Below are 19,683 nucleotides of genomic sequence, written 5' to 3'. Positions count from 1 at the left end.
GATAGCTAACTTCAATCCCACGGTGACTAAAAGGATCATGTTTAGAATGACCATTAATTAAGAAAGCTTCATATTTACAAGAACTAGCTTTATAGAGATTGGGAGATCATTAAAGTGGAAAGCTTTCTAAGTCATTTTGCTCTACCTTTCTTGGATAATACAATTATCTTCTAGAAAAGAGGACTGATTGTGGTTCAGAGGTTGGGACTAAGAGAACTACTTCATATGCTAGAACTTGTTGGGGTGATAATGTTTGATATTGCCCTTAGAATACCAACACGGCTTGGCTAAGGGTTTGCACCTGATTAATGAGTTGTTGAAACTCTAATACAACATGCATGCTAGCAACTGTTAGGAGGTATGTGACACATCTCATCCTAGGGGTATCTTGATTGTCTACCATTAATAGTGATTAAAGATGCCAAAAACAAGATCAGAAAGAATAGTTGATGACTTTTTGATCAGTTTCTCCCAGATAACACTAATTGATGATTTTTGAAAATCTAATATCCTCATGAATGAGAGTTTTTTAAGTGTTTGGATAGATGATGATCACACTTTTACATAAATATTCCCTTCTTAAGAATTTAAGAAATACATGATTGATGATAGAAGACTTGACATTTGCAAAATAGTCCTTTTGGTAGGATTTAATGACCCTCTGATGATAAAGTTGGTGATATTTGATAAAGGATTTCCATAAATGAGAGATTGAGATTTAAATTCTAAGAATAAGAATGTTTGTTCTTAGTTATGTATGATAAATGCTTTAAAAATAAGAGTACGAATATTTAGAGAATAAGAAAAGTGTGAATCCTTTACTTAGGTGGTTCAAATGGTATATGTAGCCTCTAATATTTGTCATGTTGCTTGAATAGAGGGGTTGGAATGTCATCTCCTCCTGATAGTTTTAACGAGGGATAAATATCTCATACACAACATTAACAAGAAATAAATATCACTTACACAATATTAATGTGTGACGGAAATATGGTAGGCTTTTATGAGATTTTTGTACACCTAGGGATGTAGGGAGATGATCATTCTTGACTTTTAATATTTTATATTACAAGACATAAGAAAAAACAAACAAATCTTTGTGACAAAAAAAACCTAAAAATATTATCAACTACATATGTATTTGGATATGGAATGATTCCAAACTCAAGGGTGATGGTTCTAGCAGCTTACTAGATTTATATATACCTTGGTTCATCGTGTAGCTGAACCCAATCTGGTATCTTATAAGACCTATATACATTTGGGCTTAGCATGTAGCTAAACCTAAGGGTATTGGGTACAACATCTTGTTGGACCTATATGCACTTGGGTTTAGCGGGTAGTTGAACCCAGGGATCTTGGGTTTAACATCTTGCCTAACTCGCTTATACTTTGGCTCAGGAAATAGCGAAACCCAAGGATATTTGGTGTGGCACATTGCTAAATCCACATGTATTTGGGCTTAGCGCATAGCTGAACCCAAAGGTGTTGAGTCTAGTATCTTGTCAAATCTATATGTAATTAGGCTAAATGTATAGTTGACCTATGAACGTTGGTTTTGACACTTCTCCACACCCTTGGGTTTAACAAAACTTAATGGTGTTGGGTCTATTTACTTGCTAAACCCACATGTACTTGGGCTCAGTGTATAACTAAACCTAATGGTGTTGGGCTTTGAAGGAAGCCAAACCTATACCATCGGGGATTGACATTTTACCAAGCTTAGGTATGTTGGATTATTACCTTGTTTTTAGCCTTTTTAGTCATGTTTTTTTTAAGCAAACATATAATGTGTGTGTGTGTGTGTGTATATATATATACTGATACATTATAATTCAATTTGAATATCACTATAAAAACTACAATCTGAATTCCCTATCATCTTTCTTATTAGCATCTTCAACAATCTTTGACATTAAATAAAGGAGGAAGATAAGAGAAAGTGAGCATATAAAGGTAGAATTTAAAGAAAGGCAGTGAAACAAATAAAGATTGGGATTCCAATAATGATGAGGGATCCTTTTATGGCATATGGACTATACATATTCTTGTTATGATCATTGGCACATCTTTCCTACCCCGTCATTATTAGAGGTGGGTTTCACCACTAAGAGTGTGCATAGTGGTGAAGCATCAAGTTATCAAAAGATTTAGGTTTTTTCAAGTGAATTGTACATTAAATAGATCTGAATGAGATGTAGACCAATTAATAATTTGACATTTATTTCAGTTTTTTTTTAAATGACATAATTTAGTAAACATTTTAGGAGAATGACATATGTTGAAAAAAATATTTGGTAAATAGCACAAGTTGAAGACAATCATATTTCTAAATATTTATTTTATACACAACCACTAGTTGTTTAGTCATGCTTCAAAATGCATGTCTTTTACAAATTAATTAACCCAAACAAAGTTGACCTAAAATTTTATGAAGATCCAATGGCTAAAAGATGAGATTCAATATCTAATGACCAAGAAAGAGAGAAGAGATAAGGTGATGTGGCAAGAAAGAAAAAAGAGAGAAGAAAAAAGAAAAAAAAAGAATGGGTTATCGAGGACACACTAGGGATCCGTTTTCAACATACATAATACCGTTATAAAGATCTCCACGAGATGATTATAACTACACATTGAAAGATCGTCAAACGAGATCATAATTAACCATAAATTAACCCTGAACAAAACCCCTAACCAATTACGACCTTGTTTGGTGGTCTTTCAAGATGTGATTAAAATCGTCTCGTCAAGATCTTTATAACAATACCGAGTGTATTGAAAATGAAGTCTTGGTGTTCCCGATGACCCATTCTTTTTTCCTCTTTCTTTCTTTCTCATGCCATATCAACTCATCTCCTCTCTTTTTTCTTGGTCATTGGATCTTCATAGAATTTTAGGTTGACTTTTGTAAATGTTAATTAATTTGAAAGAGACATGAATATTGAAACAATCATTATTCTCAATAGCGGTTATGTTCAAACTATGCTATTTCTCTAATACTTTTATAATCGATGTTATTTTCATAAAACTTTTATCAAATTGTGTTAGAATGGTAAAAGATTTGATTTGTTTTTAAAAAGTTGACAAGATTTGGTACAAGTTTTAGGAGAATGACAGAGGTTGAAAAAAATATTTGGAAAATAACACAGTTTGAACATAACTGTGTTTCTAAATATTGGTTTTGTACACAATCGTTATTGAGTTTAATCATAACCTAAAATGCATGTCTCGTACAAATTAATTAACATGTATAAAAATTCACCTAAAATTTTATGAAGATCCAATGACCAAAAAAAGAGAAAAGATAAGCTGATGGGGGTAGAAGAGATAAGTAGAGGAAGAAATAAGAAAAAGAAAGAATGGGTCACTGGGAACATACCAGGACTTTATTCTCGATATACCCAATACTGTTAAAAAGATCTCGAAGAAACTATTCTAACCACACTTTGATAGACCACCAAACAAGATTATAATTGGTTAAGGGTTTGTTTGGGGATAAATTAGAGTTAATTACAACATTGTTTGGTGGTTTTCCAATATGTGGTTAGAATCGTCTCGTCGAGATCTTTTGAAAGGTACCAGATATGTAAAAAACAAAGCCTTGATGTGTCCTTGGTAACCCTTTCTTTCTTTCCCTTCCTTTTCTTCTCCATTTCTCTCTCTTACCATATCAACTTATCTCTTTTCTGTCTTGGCCATTGGATCTCGAATCTCATATTTGGACCATTAAATCTTCATAAAGTTTTGGGTTGATTTTTGTACATATTGATTAATTTGTATGAGACATGCGTTTTGACTTTTGACTAAATAAACGATATTCTTAATAATAGTTGTGTATAAAACCAATATTCAGAAACGCGATTGTATTCAAATTATGTTATTTCATAAATACTTTTCTAACTTGTGTCATTTTTATAATTGTTTTACCAAAATGTGTTAGAATTGTACCTTTTTTCTCTTCCAATGTTTTTAATATTTTTAATCCTTTTATTTATTTTGAAAATTCTTAGAAATCTTTGTTTTTATTCTTCACTTGTGGAATTTATTCAACTTGAAACTATGTTAAACATCCAACATAATTTGAAGAAATGAAGGAAAATATAAATGTTTATCATTCATTATTAGTTTAATATTTATATTTATTTTTATATCTTATTAAATTTTAAGAGTAAAAGTAAGAACTAATGTAAACCCTATGATAAAAAAGAGAAAAAGGAACTCAAATTAAGCATCCACTTCAGGGGTTATATGTGTGTGTGTCTACTCACAAAGCACAAAGAATATTTGATCAAATTCATGGATTTTCTATGAGGAAATACTTCTGATACTTTGAACTCATGCCTTATTGAGCGCGTTATCCCATTTTTAAATCTTGGAGTGGCCAAATAAGGTATAGCCAATCTTAGTATTATAGAGTTGGCTTGAACAATTATAACTTCACTTGATTTTAGGTGTGGTCCATTTAATGTAATACCTATATTTTCACAAATAAATTGTCCCAGGTTAATTATTGTGAATGTTTCTTCATAATAATTATTTTCTCTCTCTCTCTCTATATATATATATATATATATATATATATAGTTAGTTTACTAATGTATACTATTAATAAGATATATCTGTAATTAAATTTAGTAAACTTTGATTATGACATCTTTTTTTTGTTTAGATTGTTTATGTGATTTGTTTTAGAAAAAACGGTTGTGTGTTCGTGTTGTTGTTGATTAGAAGTGTTTTCGTTGTTGGTTCTCTTATAAATTGCTTCTTTATGGTTTCTGGATTCTTGTGTGTATAAAGTTGTACTTACTTAGAGGTTAAACTTGCTAGGTGAGAGGGTCAACTTAGCTTCTAAGTCATTGATGGTCTGTAAAACTGGTTAGCTTGGATTTTTTTAATATTTGTCAAATAATTAAAGAAAATGCATTTGAACACCCAATCTTTTAGTTTACAACGAAAAGTTGGTAGAAAGACCCTAGAAACTAAGTCAATAATATGGTCTCTTTTACATTTACTTAGAGAGTGTAATCTAATTACTTATTGTTTCTATTCGTGATCTTATTTGGAAAGTCAACATTTTTATGGATGATTATCACGATGTTGTTTTGTAGAATTATAAATCAATTTTTCCTCTTAAATTTTCAGTTGGCTATCGATGCCTTGGAGAGGGTTTCACCTCTTATACATGCTATTAATATTAGTCTTTCGTAATGATATGTCAAACACTTGATTTACTCATTTGAGTCCTAACAATTACTACTACTATTACTATTTTTTTTATAGATAAAAAACTAATACCTAACAATCTTTTTTTTGCAAATAAAAAAGTGTCAACATGGACTAGTATTGGAACAAGCATTGGAATTACCAAAGTGGTAACCTGTTCTTACATCAAGGCTAAGATAGAAGAGGAGAAACAAGTAGGTTTCATTTTAGAATACACCAACAAAATTTAATATTCTTAGTTTATTTTTGTATTTGGTTACATATTGTTGAGTAGTTTGTTACTTTTTTAGGGTTTAAGTCTATATTAACAAGTTATCTCAGATTAAAAAGGATAAACTTTTAATAAAGAGATAATTATTACTTTAAGTTAACTTGGATAAGGTATGTTAGGTTTGTTCCTTCAAAGCTATAAAAAAAAGTTTGGCATTTCATTTTATGTGCAAATAAAAAATGATATGAATTATTTATTTCCAACAATTGCTTCCAATTAGTTTCATAACATGATTTTCTTAAATTTTGAATGTATAAAAAAAGTTGAAATTCTTGGTGTGGATATGAAAAATAGCTTATGTTTCCTTTTGGATCTTATGGTTATGATGGAAGTAATCCCATGTTAACATGCAAAGGCTTTTGCAAAAAAGAACTTTATGTTACCTCTTATGTATATAATTGATGCACGTAGATAAATTTATCAATTTAGGTAGCCATATAAAATTTCAATCATTATAAAGATTTATCATTTTAGGTAGCCATACAACCCTCAAAGGAACAACCTGTATTTTGTGTAAAATAATTATCAAATGAAAGGCATTGAAAAATACTCTGACCACTTTCAAAGAATGCTTATGACAAAGCTGCAAATTACTTATCATCTTTGTTCATGTCTTTGTTAAAGTGTGTTTGCAGTAGTTAAAGTAACAAATAAGGCTTAGTCCATGTTAATGATATGTTTGTGTTGAGAGGGGAAATGGATGAATAGATCCAACAACCTCAACTTATCCTTAAGGTGTTGGACTAGTTTGAATGTGGATAAATGATTGTGTGAATGGTAGCTTTGACAAGGCGATAAATTTTTTTGCTAGTAGCTATGTCTTGATTCATTTTACTTCTTTATTTTGGTCATGTTTGTCTTTGTAGCCGCATCGTACATTTTGTAAAAAATTAATTTGTTTTTCTTCAAATTATTTTTTTTATATTTTTGGATTGTTTTTTGTGTTGATGTCAAAAATAAATTTTAAAAATTAAAAAAATATTACTTCAATGCATTTCTAAACGAAAAATATTTTGAAAAGCAACTACTACCATAAGATCAAACATTATCTTCATATTAACTGATACAAGCATTTATTGTCACATATTCCATCGAATGAATTTTTTATTGTAGGTGTGATATTGTAATTTACTTGGAATCTTTCCTTTTTCTTTGATTGAATGTAGTTTTTATGTTTTTTTTAATCATATTAGATGATATGTTTGTTTGTGATATCTATTTTTGAGTCGTCTAAATTGAAAATGTTCTTTTAAAAGGTTGGTAGGAAGAAACATCCCATGAATATGCCTATAACATATGCACTGACACAAAGTGATCAGTAACATCGGTTGGACTTTAGAATTTGTTTTTTTTTTCCTTTTCTTGTAAATCATTATTAAAAAAAAAAAACTAAAACTGCTCAGTAAATCACTGTAGATTGTGTCTAAAATCACTGTGGATTACTGTTTAAATTTTTAATTCGTTCTCGCGATAAGTTTTGGCCAGTTTTTTTTCGCTGTTTTTTCATTTATTTTGTTGGTTACGTGGCAGCCTCCCTGCCATATATCTTCCTGTCTTTTATTGACAGGTTACAGCTTTCCCATCTCTTTCTTTTTTCTGGCACAAACGCACCAAAGAACGCCTCACAAACAAGCCAAAGAACCATCAATGTACAAACACCAGATCCACCTTGCAAACACCACCAGATCCACTTTGCAAACACCACTGTGCAACCATTCCATCTCCCTACCCAGAACCATCAATGTTTTGTTCTGCTTCTCGGTGGTCTTCTAGCGCGATGTGAGGCTGCCTGGTGATCTGCTTACGTGTTCCTTTGTTGGCGCTGGGTGAGGGTTCCTTTGTTGGTGCAGCTCGGTTGGGGGTGTTTTGGTGGCTCTGTGTGCGGCTTCAACATCTTTATGCACCGATGGTTCTTCTCATGAACATTGCAAAGTTGCTAGGAGCTGGTGAGTTTAGATGGGTTTTGGCTTGGGTTCTTGGTTAGGCTTTGATTTTTTTAGATTATTGAGTGTAGCAGGATTTGGGGCCTCTAATTTTTTAATATTATTGGGTATTGCAGGATCTGGCGTGGGTGTTGCAGGGGTTTAGGGCCTCTGTTTATTTTCAAATTGTTGAGTGTTGCAAGTTCTAGCATGGTTGTTGCAGGGCCCCAAAACTCCATCCATTAGACCCATTGAATTTTTTGTTTGGTTCATGAGAAATCTTGAAAAAAAATAGTTTGTTAATTTTGATTTTCTTATTCTGGGTCTCTTTGAATTAATATAAATTTTCTACATGTTGTTTCTTGGTTTTTTTTTGCAATTAAATAATCTTATTAATGAGTTTGTTTTGATTTTTTTCAGGTTGAAGAAGTAATTAATATCTTTTATTGTATGTAAAAACCCTTCCTTTTTAATTTCTTGCATGTCAGAAATTAAAAACTTTTTTATTTTAATGTTTAATTGGGTCGTCGGTCTTGATTATATGTTGTTTCTTGATGGTTGTTTTTTTTTTTTCCAGTGAAATGATCTTAATGGGTTTAGTTTGATTGTTGGTTTTTTTGGTAGGTTGAAGAAGGAATTAATATCTCTTATGGTATGTAAAAATCCTTTCTTTTTTATTTCTTGCTTGTAAAAAATTATGAACCTTTTTATGTTAATATTTAACTGGATAATCTGTCTTGATTTTATAGACATATTTAGAACTGTTGCACTATATAATGGATTATTGCATTGTGTTTTTGGTTATGGAAATGGTTATGTTAGAAAGAAATCCTTTTTAGGGGGATTTAAAGGGGTTTGTGATGTATTTATAATTGCAAAATTACAAAATCAAGTTTTTGTTTTTACTGTGTCAAATTATGATGGCCCGGACTTATCTCACGATATTATATAGAAGCTGAAAGCATTACAAGAGGCCAATTGAGAGAGTGATTGGTCTGTTAACAAAGATACTCAAATATGATTCGAGAGTAGTGCTTCAATAAGACTGTTTTAGTGTTAACAAGGCTGCATTGGAGAAAGTTATAATATTTTCTCAATTTCTTTAGCATATACATGTGATTGGACAAGTAGTTATTAATTGTATTATGAGTTTTTAACAAATGTAGCTTTATCTTTCCTCAAGTGTAATGATCCTGGACTTTTTTTCTTTGGCCAGTTAGCATTTGATGGTATCAAATTTATTCAAATGTATAGTCATTGAAGTTAGTTCTTCTTCATTTCATTCATATATTTCTTCTTTTGTTCCCTTTCCTTTTACTTGATACATTCTTGGGCTAATCAGGTGAAATCATTGGTCACCTTTTAGCATGATGTTGCACGTATGACTCTATTAATGGATGACAGCGTTGCTTGGGTCGTGATTTGAGCTTTTAACTCATGTATTCTTAATGAAGCAAATTTGGGATAAAAGGTGATATTTTTTTTTCAAACCCTAAATTGCTCACTATCTCTCTTTTCCATTCTTGCAAATAAGTATCTTACATCATGATTTCAAATTTCTTAGCCAGATGTTATTCATATGTTACTCCTGGTTCAACATTTTGTTATCTACCTCCAATTTTTGCTTTCATTTTCAAGCTAAAATTATAGTATAAATGTATTGGTAAAAAAATCTTTGTTTAAATCCTATCATCATATAGGAATAAGTGATTGGTCAAGCTTATTGAATGGGAGCTAATTGCCCTGTCAAAATGGAGACTTTAGCAATGCATGGTACAATTGAGGAGTAATGCTAGAATTCCTACAAGTCTAACTTATTAGATTGTATTTCTATAGATACACAACTTAAAAGCACCTTTATTATTTTTTTTAATGAGTATACAAGCCAAATTGTTAAAGGAATTTTGTTGTTGTCTCTTTGCTTGCTTTATTTGTCTTTTGTTTCCTATATGTCTTTAGAGATTTTTCTGCTCTGTTGAATTGAAATCCTTTGCTTTGTTTTCCCTTTCTTTTTCTGTTCTTTAAGAAGCTTTTCTACTGTGTCTTTTGGTTCAAAATTTGTTTGATTTCATGATGGTTTTATCAAGCTGTTGGATTTTCTTCTTTGCTAATGATATTCATTTATACATCGCTCTTTGATTCTTTTATTTTTGGACTCTATTAGGTAGTCTGCTTTTAGCCAATAACCCTTTTCTTTTATGAAACTATTTCTTCAAATTGCAATTTCATTATTCTCTACTAGCAGCAGGTTACCCTTTTCACTCTTTGGGTTGTTTTTTTTCTCTCATTTTAGCATATATTGTTTCCTCATTCCAACATATCTACAACCTATGCTATATTGCAGATTTATAGTTTTGCATACTTTTTGTGCCCTTTTCCATGTTTTAACAGTGTCCACAGCTTAGTTAAGGGATATGCAATAAGTCTTTTTGGCCGCTTTCACTACCTTTTATCAAGGTATGTTCAAGCAATTTCTTTCCCACCTTAATCTTTTGTTTCCTTTTGTTATTTTCTTAGTTTTTTTAACATTTGTGATTCTTCATTTTCTTTTTCCTTTTTTGATGTTCATATTTTACTTGCGATGTTGTTTCTAAGCTTCCCATCCATTCTCTTTGTCTATTAATTCGGTTTTTCTATTTTTCCCTACTTTTTATTACAGCCCCCTTTTTTAGATTGATCTTGCTATCTTTAAGTTGCTTCAATTCTTTTCTGGATTTTTATAGATGGCGACCTCCCTATCCTTTTGTGGATGGCTATTTTTTTCAGTGTGGCTATCTTAAGTTGCTTCAATTCTTTTCTGGATTTTTATAGATGGCAACCTCCCTATTCATTTGTGCATGGCTATTTTTTTCAGTGTGTATTTTAGTTACAATAATTATGAAACATTCTGTGTTCTGCTAGGATGACTTTACGCTTGCTTGAGGTTTGATTGAGACTTTTGGAATGCTGCCACATCTACAGCATCTGTTTTCCTTACCATTTATGCATGCTTTCCATCTTTTTTTTTCATCTATTCATGCTCATGCCTTGGGATGTTAGTTGTTGTGTTGGATTCTGGACTGTCATAAGTTTCTTTTGTGTTTTTTTTTACTATGTTTGCTATACTTAAATCTTTCATGTTCATTTAGTTTGTCATTCATGTGATGGAGAAGATGGAACAACCTTTTCATGCATGTTTGGTTATCTTTTCATACGTGTTTGGTTATCTTTTCATACGTTAAGTTTACTGTGAAAAGAAAATTTAACAGCTGAGTTTCAACCATTGTATCCTGCCTTTTTTTCCCACGCCTTTTACCTTTCCTTATGGCTTATTAGGGGGTGTTGGTTATGTTTTTTTCTCCATTGATATACACTTGATTTGGATGCTTATCCTCTCAATTTACTTTTCTCTTGCTATATTTCATCATATTAAAGTTTGCTCATTTGTGTTCAAATTGTTTGTGTAAATGAAAAAATGCTGATGCGATTTCTTTACTGCAGGATCATTGATCATCCAACCTTTCCAGTGTTTTGGCAGTGTCGTGTGTAACCATACACCATTTCTTAACAAACACTTTTGTTGTGATCTTAACTTTCTCTGTTGCAGAACAGTCTGCAGTTTTTTTTGCACACCATGGAGGTTTCAGAGTTTTGGGTTTTTGGATGGACTGTTGCAAAAGTTGTTTTCTTCTATCAATCTTTTGTGTGCCAACTTCTCAAATCTTAAGGCAGTTGTAGGATTTCTTTCTCACATCGTAAATGACAATTTTGAGTTTTGTTGGTTAAATGATATATAATGAAGTTTCATTTTATGCTTGCTTTTATTCCCCCCCGGTAAAACACCACTCTAATTTATATTCATGCACGTTGAAAAATAATACCCCGCAGCGTAGCGCGGGTAATGTATCTAGTTGTAATCTAATTTAGATCCAACCCCGCAATCGTAGTGCAGAAAACAGATCTAATATTAATAGTAATTAAATTATATATTACAATTATTAATTATATCAATATCACTACAATTATTCTTCTATTTAATAGCCAAATAGAATGGCTAATAACAGCTATAATATGTATTAATAGTAGTAATTAATATCATTTAATATCACAGTGATTAATTATATTATTATTATTATTTAAAAGTAAAAAGTATTAAAAAATAATAATAATTATATTTGACAAGGTAAATTGTTTTTGCTCGCATAAGACATGTTAGGTGTTTGAAGCATCACATCTTAGTGTATTTGTTTTACTATTATTGTATAGAAGACATGTGAATTATATTAAGATGAACGCGAGGAAGTGACATTAGGAATGGAAAGACAAAAGAGAGTAGGAAGTCAGACATTGTCTAGAAAAGAGACAAGAGGAAAAAATATTCAAAGCTTTTATATTTTAAAAATATATATTTTTTAAATTTTCAAATCATTTTAATGTACTAAAATCAAAAATAATTTTTTTAAAATAAAAAAAATATTATTTTAATATATTTTTGAATAAAAAATTACAATGTTTTGATAAATCTTTCTTATTCTAGTTCCTAGATTTTCATGCTGATTTGGAAAGTAATGAAAAAGAGGGTGAAATGGGTGTCTGCAAATCTATGTGTTTATAAATATTTTTTTTATTTTATTCCAATAATAATCTTTTAATTATTAAATGAAATATAATGATAATTTTATAAATAACTCAATTTTTATATTGATGTTTTTTTACGTAAAATTTTATTAACTTATAAATAGGATGTAAATTATGATTTTTAAAAAAACTAAGGTAAAGAAAAAAAAAAGACTAAACTCATGGTAATTTTTAAAAAAAAAGTAAAATGGAAGAAATGTTAACATGACACATGTCAAGTGTGTACAACATGGAAACAAACCACATCAGCATGGAACGTGTCAGGTAAAGAGACATGGCCTCTCATTAAATCCAATTTACTTTTGTCGTATGGATAAATAGAAAACGCTGCGTTTCATGGTAGTCGACATCACAAACATTGTACAGAACAAACCCACGGCCCAAAGGCCGAAACTCTACTAAAAGCGGGAAAAGTTGGAACACCCTCCCTCCCTCCCTACAATTTATCAATCATATCTCACAAACAAACCTAAGACACAGGCATGGCGCCATTATTGCAGAGCTCACAGCAATGGGTGGAGAAATAGTAACTAAATAAAATATCTCTCTTCAATTCCTTCAATTATAGTATTTACGTTTCTGTTAAAACACTGATTTTTTATTTGCTATTTTGGGCAGTCGACCAAAGCAAATAAAGGATGTAGCTCACCAAGATGAGGTTGTTCGCGTCCTCACTAACACTCTCGAGACCGCAAATGTGAGCGAGATGCAGATTCTCACTATCTATTACCCCTTCAATTTTACTGTATATATATGTATTTTCTTTTCAGTTGAAACCCTAGCTCGACCACTCTGCTTTTTTTTTTTTTTCCCTTTTTGCAGTGCCCACACATGCTTTTTTATGGCCCACCTGGTACCGGAAAAACCACCACTGCCCTGGCCATCGCACACCAGCTCTACGGGTACTGCTAATTTTATAGCAATACTCTCTGTGTTTTTTTGTTGGAAAATGTTCTCTGCATTGATGACAATCTCTTACAGGCCTGAACTCTACAAGTCTAGGGTTCTGGAACTAAATGCAAGTGATGACCGTGGAATCAATGTTGTTCGGACTAAGATCAAGGATTTTGCTGCTGTGGCTGTAGGTTCTGGTCAGCGTCAAGGGTGCACATTCTTCTTCTTGCAATAACTTTTTTCTTCAACTTAGAACATCATAGCAACTTGCCCTTCACATTCGCCTTTTATGCTTCCACTACTACAGGGTTTACCCTTGTCCACCTTATAAGATTATCATCCTAGATGAGGCAGATTCGATGACTGAAGATGCTCAGGCATGTTTCTTTCTTCCCTTTATGATTGGTTATTTACAAAAATAATGTGAAATACATGGATGCCATCTCACTTGGAATCTATGCAATACATTACAGAATGCCCTGAGACGTACAATGGAAACTTACTCCAAAGTTACTAGATTCTTCTTCATATGTAATTACATTAGCAGGTGAGCCAATTCTACTCTGCTTAGTTTTCATACAACATGTCATTACACATAATTTGATGATTGTTGGGGATTCTGCGATTAGTAAGATTGTTACTGCACTCTGGGGGCACGATGTACTTGTGAAACATAGTTTTCTGACGTAAATGGCCTCCATCTTGCATCTGTTTTCCTAATAAAACAAGGAGTCATTGTATGGGTTCATCAATGAGGTGATGCTTAGGTGCAATGACGATTCCACTGCAAATTTCTTCTGTGAACTCTATGGCCATCAGTCCTGATCTTTTATTTTTTTGGATAGAAAAAAATATTATTGCATGATTTGCACTCATAATTCAGGGGATTGTGTTTTTTGCAGGATCATAGAGCCACTTGCTTCAAGATGTGCAAAATTCAGGTTCAAACCACTTCCAGAAGAAATCATGAGCAATCGTATATTGCACATTTGTAATGAAGAAGGCCTCACTCTGGACACAGAGGTATGAAAAACTTGCCACGTTCATTCCTATTTTTTCAGTGGCTTGATTTCCTAGCAAAAACATGTAATGTACCACTGCAGGCTCTCTCAACCTTAAGCTCTGTCTCACAAGGTGATCTTCGCCGGGCTATCACATACTTGCAAGTAAGTGATGCTTTTTTTTTCTCTTTTGTTTTCCCGTTTCATGTCATGACTATCATGCTTATATTCTGTACTCCATTATTTTTGTGAGTTGCTCACTGATTTAGTTAACCAAGAGTTATGGTCTTGCTACTTGTACAAACTAAACTACAATTTCTTACTAGTCATTTTTCATTTCCTCTTGGTCCAGAAGGCATGAAGCAGACTATCCTTGAATCCTTATCACTCGCTGAGACTATTCATATTAAAATATTGATTTCTTATGGCGTTTTTAATTCCATGAGATAGAACAGAGCATAATTTAATGTTATTGAGTTTACCATTGCCTTTATGAATATTGCTTCAAATGAGTGACAGTTTTTTGACCTTCATCAAGCATGAAAACTTGTTTCACTAGATTGGATTGTTTTATTGTGCAAACATAATCTCAAAGTCTCTAGCTTTTGAGGATTAGGCCTATTATGATTATATCAGGATCAGAAACATCTATAGGTTCAAAAAGAAATATACCATATATTAGAATTTCTGATATAACACAATCGAAGATGAGATTCTCAATAGACCTGCTCAGCCAAGCCCTTTCACGAAGAGTGCTTCCATAAAAAAGCTAGTACTATTAGTAAGCCTTTGGTGTGTGATATTTGAATGATCATCCTAGAGAAGGGTCCAAATGTATGTTTTGCAATTTGTTGATCTTTTTTTGAATTGAATTTGTACGAGAACAAATTGATGAGAGCTCCTTAGCATAAGAACATGAAATATCATAGATCCTACTTTTGTGACCATTTGTTTATCTGACTGTTTTGATCATTTTATTTGAAAGTTCCATTTTGAAAGCAGACAATACCCAGTCATTAGCTCATGCATTGTCTTCTGTTCAAGTTTCCCATCTCTCAGTTATAGTTGAACTTCAGCATTTGCTTATTGCAGGGAGCTGCTCGCCTATTTGGATCGTCAATTTCATCCAAAGACCTCATAAGTGTGTCAGGGGTAGGTTATATTAAAAACTTTTTGGGCCTTTTGTTTTGGCAATATATATTCTTGTTATGCATGGTATTCCTTTTGTGCCCGGATTTTCATGGTGTCGTGGTTTATTAGGCCATTCCACGAGAGGTTACTGAGGCAATTTATGCAGCATGCAAAAATGGTGACTTTGATTTGGCGAACAAGGAAGTAAATGATGTAATTGCAGAAGGATATCCAGTCTCTCAGATGCTTGCTCAGGTTCTGTTTTTTCTACACTTAACCTACTTTCATTGCCATTGTCAATTTTCAATTGACAGATAAATATGCTACTCATATGAGATTTCTTCCAGTTATTTGAGGTGGTGGTTGAAGTAGATGACATATCAGATGAGCAAAAGGCTCGCATATGCAAGAGTTTGGCTACTGCTGATAAGGTTACTTTCTCAGAAGCTCGTTTATTTTTTCACACAAGCTTAACTAATAATAACAAAAGCAGAAGAGTACTTGGCAAGAGTGTCTTATATTATAAACCAGTTAGGAACTTGGGTGGCCCAGTATTGCTGCTGATAGAAAACCATAATTTGCTCTTTTTTTTAGAAGAAAATGGTTATAATGCTGTATTCGAATAATTGACCTTGCTGTCACCCCTTCCACTTCACCACCATTTCTGATGATGCATATGAGAGAGAACCGCTGAAGTTTGTTTTTCCCCATTACTGGATCTCACTATTTTCACCCTTTTTTTTTATAAGGAGCTTCTTTGACCCATCAATGTCAATCAAGTGTCTCCAAATATTCTTGTTTCTATTTTTATTTCATTTTCCGGGTATAAATTTTTGAAGGCACATGATATCATAGTGGCCCCTATTGAACATAATATTTATATTTTATGCCTTTCTGTATTTGCAGTGTCTTGTTGATGGTGCGGATGAGTATTTGCAGCTGCTGGATGTGGTTAGCAACACAATGCGATCTCTTTGCAACATGCCACAAGAATTCTCTTATGATATTTAGCTAGCATTCAAGCTTGGATTGAGATGCAGCACATGGTGAGATCATGTACGGTATAATGCTCCACTTTTGGAAACTGTTCTGTAAAAGAAATTCTTAACAGAAGAGTTGCCTACAAAATATTTATGCATGTGCTTTTCAATCGTTTTCTTCCTCCTAGTGGGATCGGTGGCTACTTAGAATACTTTCATGTATTTGAACCCTAATTGATTAAAAGATTGAAACAAGTGGTTGCCAATTTTCTCTCTATTTTACATGCCCATTTTTCTTTTCAATCGAGTGCCTGAAACTCGCAACCTTCGGAAGGCATAGAAATCTATCAATGAGACGCCTATATGATTATTTGGTTTAAGAGTTGTTAGTGGAAATACTGCTGAAAGCTGGGACAAAAAGGCGTTCTTATTGGTTATCCTTACCCCCACCTAAGTTTGAAGTTGATATGATTATAGGTCCTCGCGTATTTGAAAGCCCTTTCACGTTTGCATTATGATTTAGGAGCACAACTTACAAGTGGCAATTCCACCGTTGCAGGCTTGTCGGGCTGCCAGACAGCCAGAGGCTTCATATGATGCATGATCATTTGTAATATTTGAAATTCGGAATGGTGCACAAGATCATTATAGTTACTTTTGGAGTCCAAATTCATACAGCTCATGGTAGTAGTAGTTAATCTGCATTAGTCAAGGATGCCATGTTTTGTCCTGTGCGGCTTATTTGATGTGACCTAGACTACTTTTGTTTAATTTTTACAAGTAAATCTGCCGAAATGTCCATGATCTCATGCTAGGATTGCTCATACAACAAAAGCTAAAGGCGTGGAAGACAATATTATGTATTAAAAGTTTAATCTATAGTCTATACGTACCCAGATATCATACACGTGGCAGTTCATGGGCGATGGTATTTTCTCAAGGATATGGTCGGCTTCTCATGTCTTAATCTCTAAAGTTTGAATTTTTGCAACCTTAGCTTCTGTCCTATTTGATTACTTGAAATTTCTGTCTTTTGATATCTACGTGCATGGACCCATTAACCTCTATACTGGCCCCGCCACCCCGCTTCATGCCTTTAATCCCGCCGAGACCAAACCTTTTCTTCACCTCGCTATATATAAAACTATATTATCAACAATCTCTGAGGAACACAGGAAGAGAGAATTGTGTCATTTTTGTTACTGTGCTTGCTTTCTTCGCTCTCAGTGTGGTTAGTTAATTCTCAGCTGAGATGGCAGTAGAAATAGACGATTCTTTCAAAAAGCCTGGAGCTGTCCCATTTAAATGGGAGATCCGACCTGGTGTCCCTAAGATCCAACGACAGCAAAAACAGCAAAAGAAAGAACTATCACCCCCGACATTGCCATCACCATCACCACCTTTCAATCACCGGCGTCCATCACCAACTCCTCAAGTACAAAAGCAAAAGCTTAAGCCTCCACCAGCTAGATCCGTTTTTCTCCCTCCACCAGAGCCCCGTGCCCACTCATTTCGATCTGCTCCACGTAGCCGCTCTGGGCGTTGGCGGTTTGAGCAACCCACCCATGTCCGACCTGAATGTGTTTCACCTGGGTGCTTCCCATCACCTCTATTAAGGAGAAAAGACAGCAAGAGGAGGACCAGCGCCGGCATAGCTAAACCTGCATCCGAACCTGATTATACCTCCGACCTCGACACGCTGTCTCGGTGGTCCATTTCAAGTAGGAAGTCGTTCTCGTCATTTCGTGATTCACCAGCGTCCTCATTTTCATCGTATCAGTCATCACCTCGACCTGTGAGTGATGCTCAGTGGGCTGGGTTTGGACTTTTCTGAAGGAACATATACATGTTGTTTCTTCGGAATGTTTACCAAGTCGATAAGTTTTGATTGCTTTACAGTTATGTACTATGCCACATGTGTTGTCACTTTGTTGGATCTACAGCCCAAGATGACCTGTGGATATTTATTGTTCTCCTCCCATGGAGTTTCGGAGTTTTGTTTTCTAAGAGTACTATCGAGTTGCACGTCGAAATCAAAGCTCGTTCCAAAATCTCAGTCAATGTCGTTATGTAGACGCCATTGTCTTGTTTTTCTATAGATAATAAGGCAATTCAATGAAGAAAAAAGGTTTTTATCAAGTGCTCGTTGCTCTTTCTAGTCGTTGTTCTGGTCTCTATTCATGAGGACATGATTGATAATTTGATGCCTGAAACTCCAGACATCTGCCTGCCAATTGCATATAACCTGCTCCCGGCATGCCTTTGCTTAATCATATTGACAAATCAGAACAATTTTGTCTGTCTTCGTAATTTCTGATTCTTCCAACCAACACTCAATTTATTGATATTTTTATCAATCAAAATTTATAAACCGTGTTTTAAATAAATATCTAATGTCAATATAAGCTGCAACCAATCTGTGTTCCATGACCATGAAATTTGAATAAAATCACACCACTATGACAAAAATTAAATGTTGGCTGAGCTCATTGTAATTACAAAATATACTAAAATGGTTGGCTAACGTACTGTAACAATCCAAAATAACTTTTTTTATTTTGTTTTCATCCTCAATTTTGTTTTTAAAAAATTTAGCCTCCTATGCCTAATTTCATGACCAATTTGTCAAAAGTTGTTAAGGAAAGAAAAAAAATTCAACAATTGAGGATCAAAGTGTTAAACACTAAGAAAACCCATGACCAATCTCAAACTCGGGGGAAATGTTCTTTTTCATCCTCATACACAAATTCTATAGTTTTTTCAACTTCAATTTTGATTTAAAAGTTCATTTTGTTAACTCTTCAGTCCATGAGTTAAAAGAGAGGAGAGACAAAGTCCTATGAAAATGATGAGAGAGAGAAAATGTTTAGTTTGACTGTTTTTGACAACGAAAGTCATCATTATTGGTGTCAACAATTCCATTAGGCAAGAGGAGTTTTATGATAATGAGCTTTTCTATAAACATACTTGAAAAAGTACACTAGGTTTTGTTTTAAGTTTTATGATAATGAGCTTTTCTATAAACATACTTGAAAAAGTACACTAGGTTTTGTTTTAATTTTTTTGATTCAATTACTTTTTATTTTTTGGGTGATTTTGGGTTACTGGTTGGTTTAGAAAGGTTTTTATGATGTTTATTAGGTTTTTTTAGATGAAAATCTACAAACCCCATCCTCTAAATTTCCGGTCACCATGGTGGTGGTTGAATTTTGGGTTGGCACTTTGGGTACATCATCTGTTTCTTTTCTTTCTTTTTCTTTTTTAAAAAGAGTGGACGACACTTAAAAAAGAAAAAAAAATTATGGCCCATGCATGAGGGCCCGCCTTAAGCCCACATGCTTAGGCTTTTTTTAAGGCCAAAGCATGTTGGGCCACCTAAGCTCGCACACATAGCCTGACCTCTCTCTCTCTCTCTCTCTTATTTTTTATTTTATTTTCAACATTAACATAGAGTCTATGTTGAATTTGTTTATTGACTTATATTTTTTAATTTTATCCTCTAACATTAACATTGATTTTTTTTATTCTTTTGTGTTTTTTTAATTTCATCATTTAATATTTGGTTGTTTTACAATTGATTTTTGTGACTTTTTATAATATAATTAAATAAAAAAATATTATTGAATCTAGTGGAGTCCATGACT

At 33.2% G+C, this 19,683-nt stretch overlaps 2 protein-coding genes and 1 long non-coding RNA gene across 3 annotated transcripts; all 3 read left to right on the top strand.

The window, feature by feature from the left end:
* Positions 1–7,980: 7,980 nt before the first annotated feature.
* LOC112327435 (uncharacterized) lies at positions 7,981–11,175 on the top strand. Its single transcript, XR_008059201.1, has 3 exons — positions 7,981–8,068; positions 8,783–8,887; positions 10,897–11,175. It is a non-coding gene; the product is annotated as an uncharacterized LOC112327435 (long non-coding RNA).
* Positions 11,176–12,416: 1,241 nt separating this feature from the next.
* Positions 12,417–16,305, top strand: LOC7460974 (replication factor C subunit 2). Its single transcript, XM_002307420.4, has 12 exons — positions 12,417–12,559; positions 12,652–12,730; positions 12,856–12,935; positions 13,015–13,137; positions 13,235–13,304; positions 13,401–13,474; positions 13,830–13,950; positions 14,031–14,093; positions 15,021–15,080; positions 15,189–15,314; positions 15,407–15,490; positions 15,966–16,305. The coding sequence occupies exons 1-12, from the start codon at positions 12,516–12,518 to the stop codon at positions 16,068–16,070; spliced, it is 1,029 nt and encodes a 342-aa protein (XP_002307456.1). The 5' UTR covers positions 12,417–12,515; the 3' UTR covers positions 16,071–16,305.
* Positions 16,306–16,617: 312 nt separating this feature from the next.
* Positions 16,618–18,178, top strand: LOC7460973 (uncharacterized). Its single transcript, XM_002307419.4, has one exon. The coding sequence runs from the start codon at positions 17,292–17,294 to the stop codon at positions 17,871–17,873; it is 582 nt and encodes a 193-aa protein (XP_002307455.1). The 5' UTR covers positions 16,618–17,291; the 3' UTR covers positions 17,874–18,178.
* Positions 18,179–19,683: the final 1,505 nt, after the last annotated feature.

This window comes from Populus trichocarpa, chromosome 5 (genome assembly GCF_000002775.5).
Source record: "Populus trichocarpa isolate Nisqually-1 chromosome 5, P.trichocarpa_v4.1, whole genome shotgun sequence".
NCBI classification, from domain to species: domain Eukaryota; kingdom Viridiplantae; phylum Streptophyta; class Magnoliopsida; order Malpighiales; family Salicaceae; genus Populus; species Populus trichocarpa.
The sequence above is the reverse complement of the archived record's forward strand: the minus strand, read 5'-3'. Positions and strand labels throughout refer to the sequence as shown.

Coding starts and splice junctions, on each gene's coding strand:
- LOC7460973 (XM_002307419.4), top strand. CDS start 17,292: ATGGCAGTAGAAATAGACGATTCTTTCAAAAAGCCTGGAGCTGTCCCA.
- LOC7460974 (XM_002307420.4), top strand. CDS start 12,516: ATGGCGCCATTATTGCAGAGCTCACAGCAATGGGTGGAGAAATA. Junction 13,305..13,400: donor CGATGACTGAAGATGCTCAG/GCATGTTTCTTT, acceptor AATACATTACAG/AATGCCCTGAGACGTACAAT. Junction 15,491..15,965: donor GTTTGGCTACTGCTGATAAG/GTTACTTTCTCA, acceptor CTGTATTTGCAG/TGTCTTGTTGATGGTGCGGA.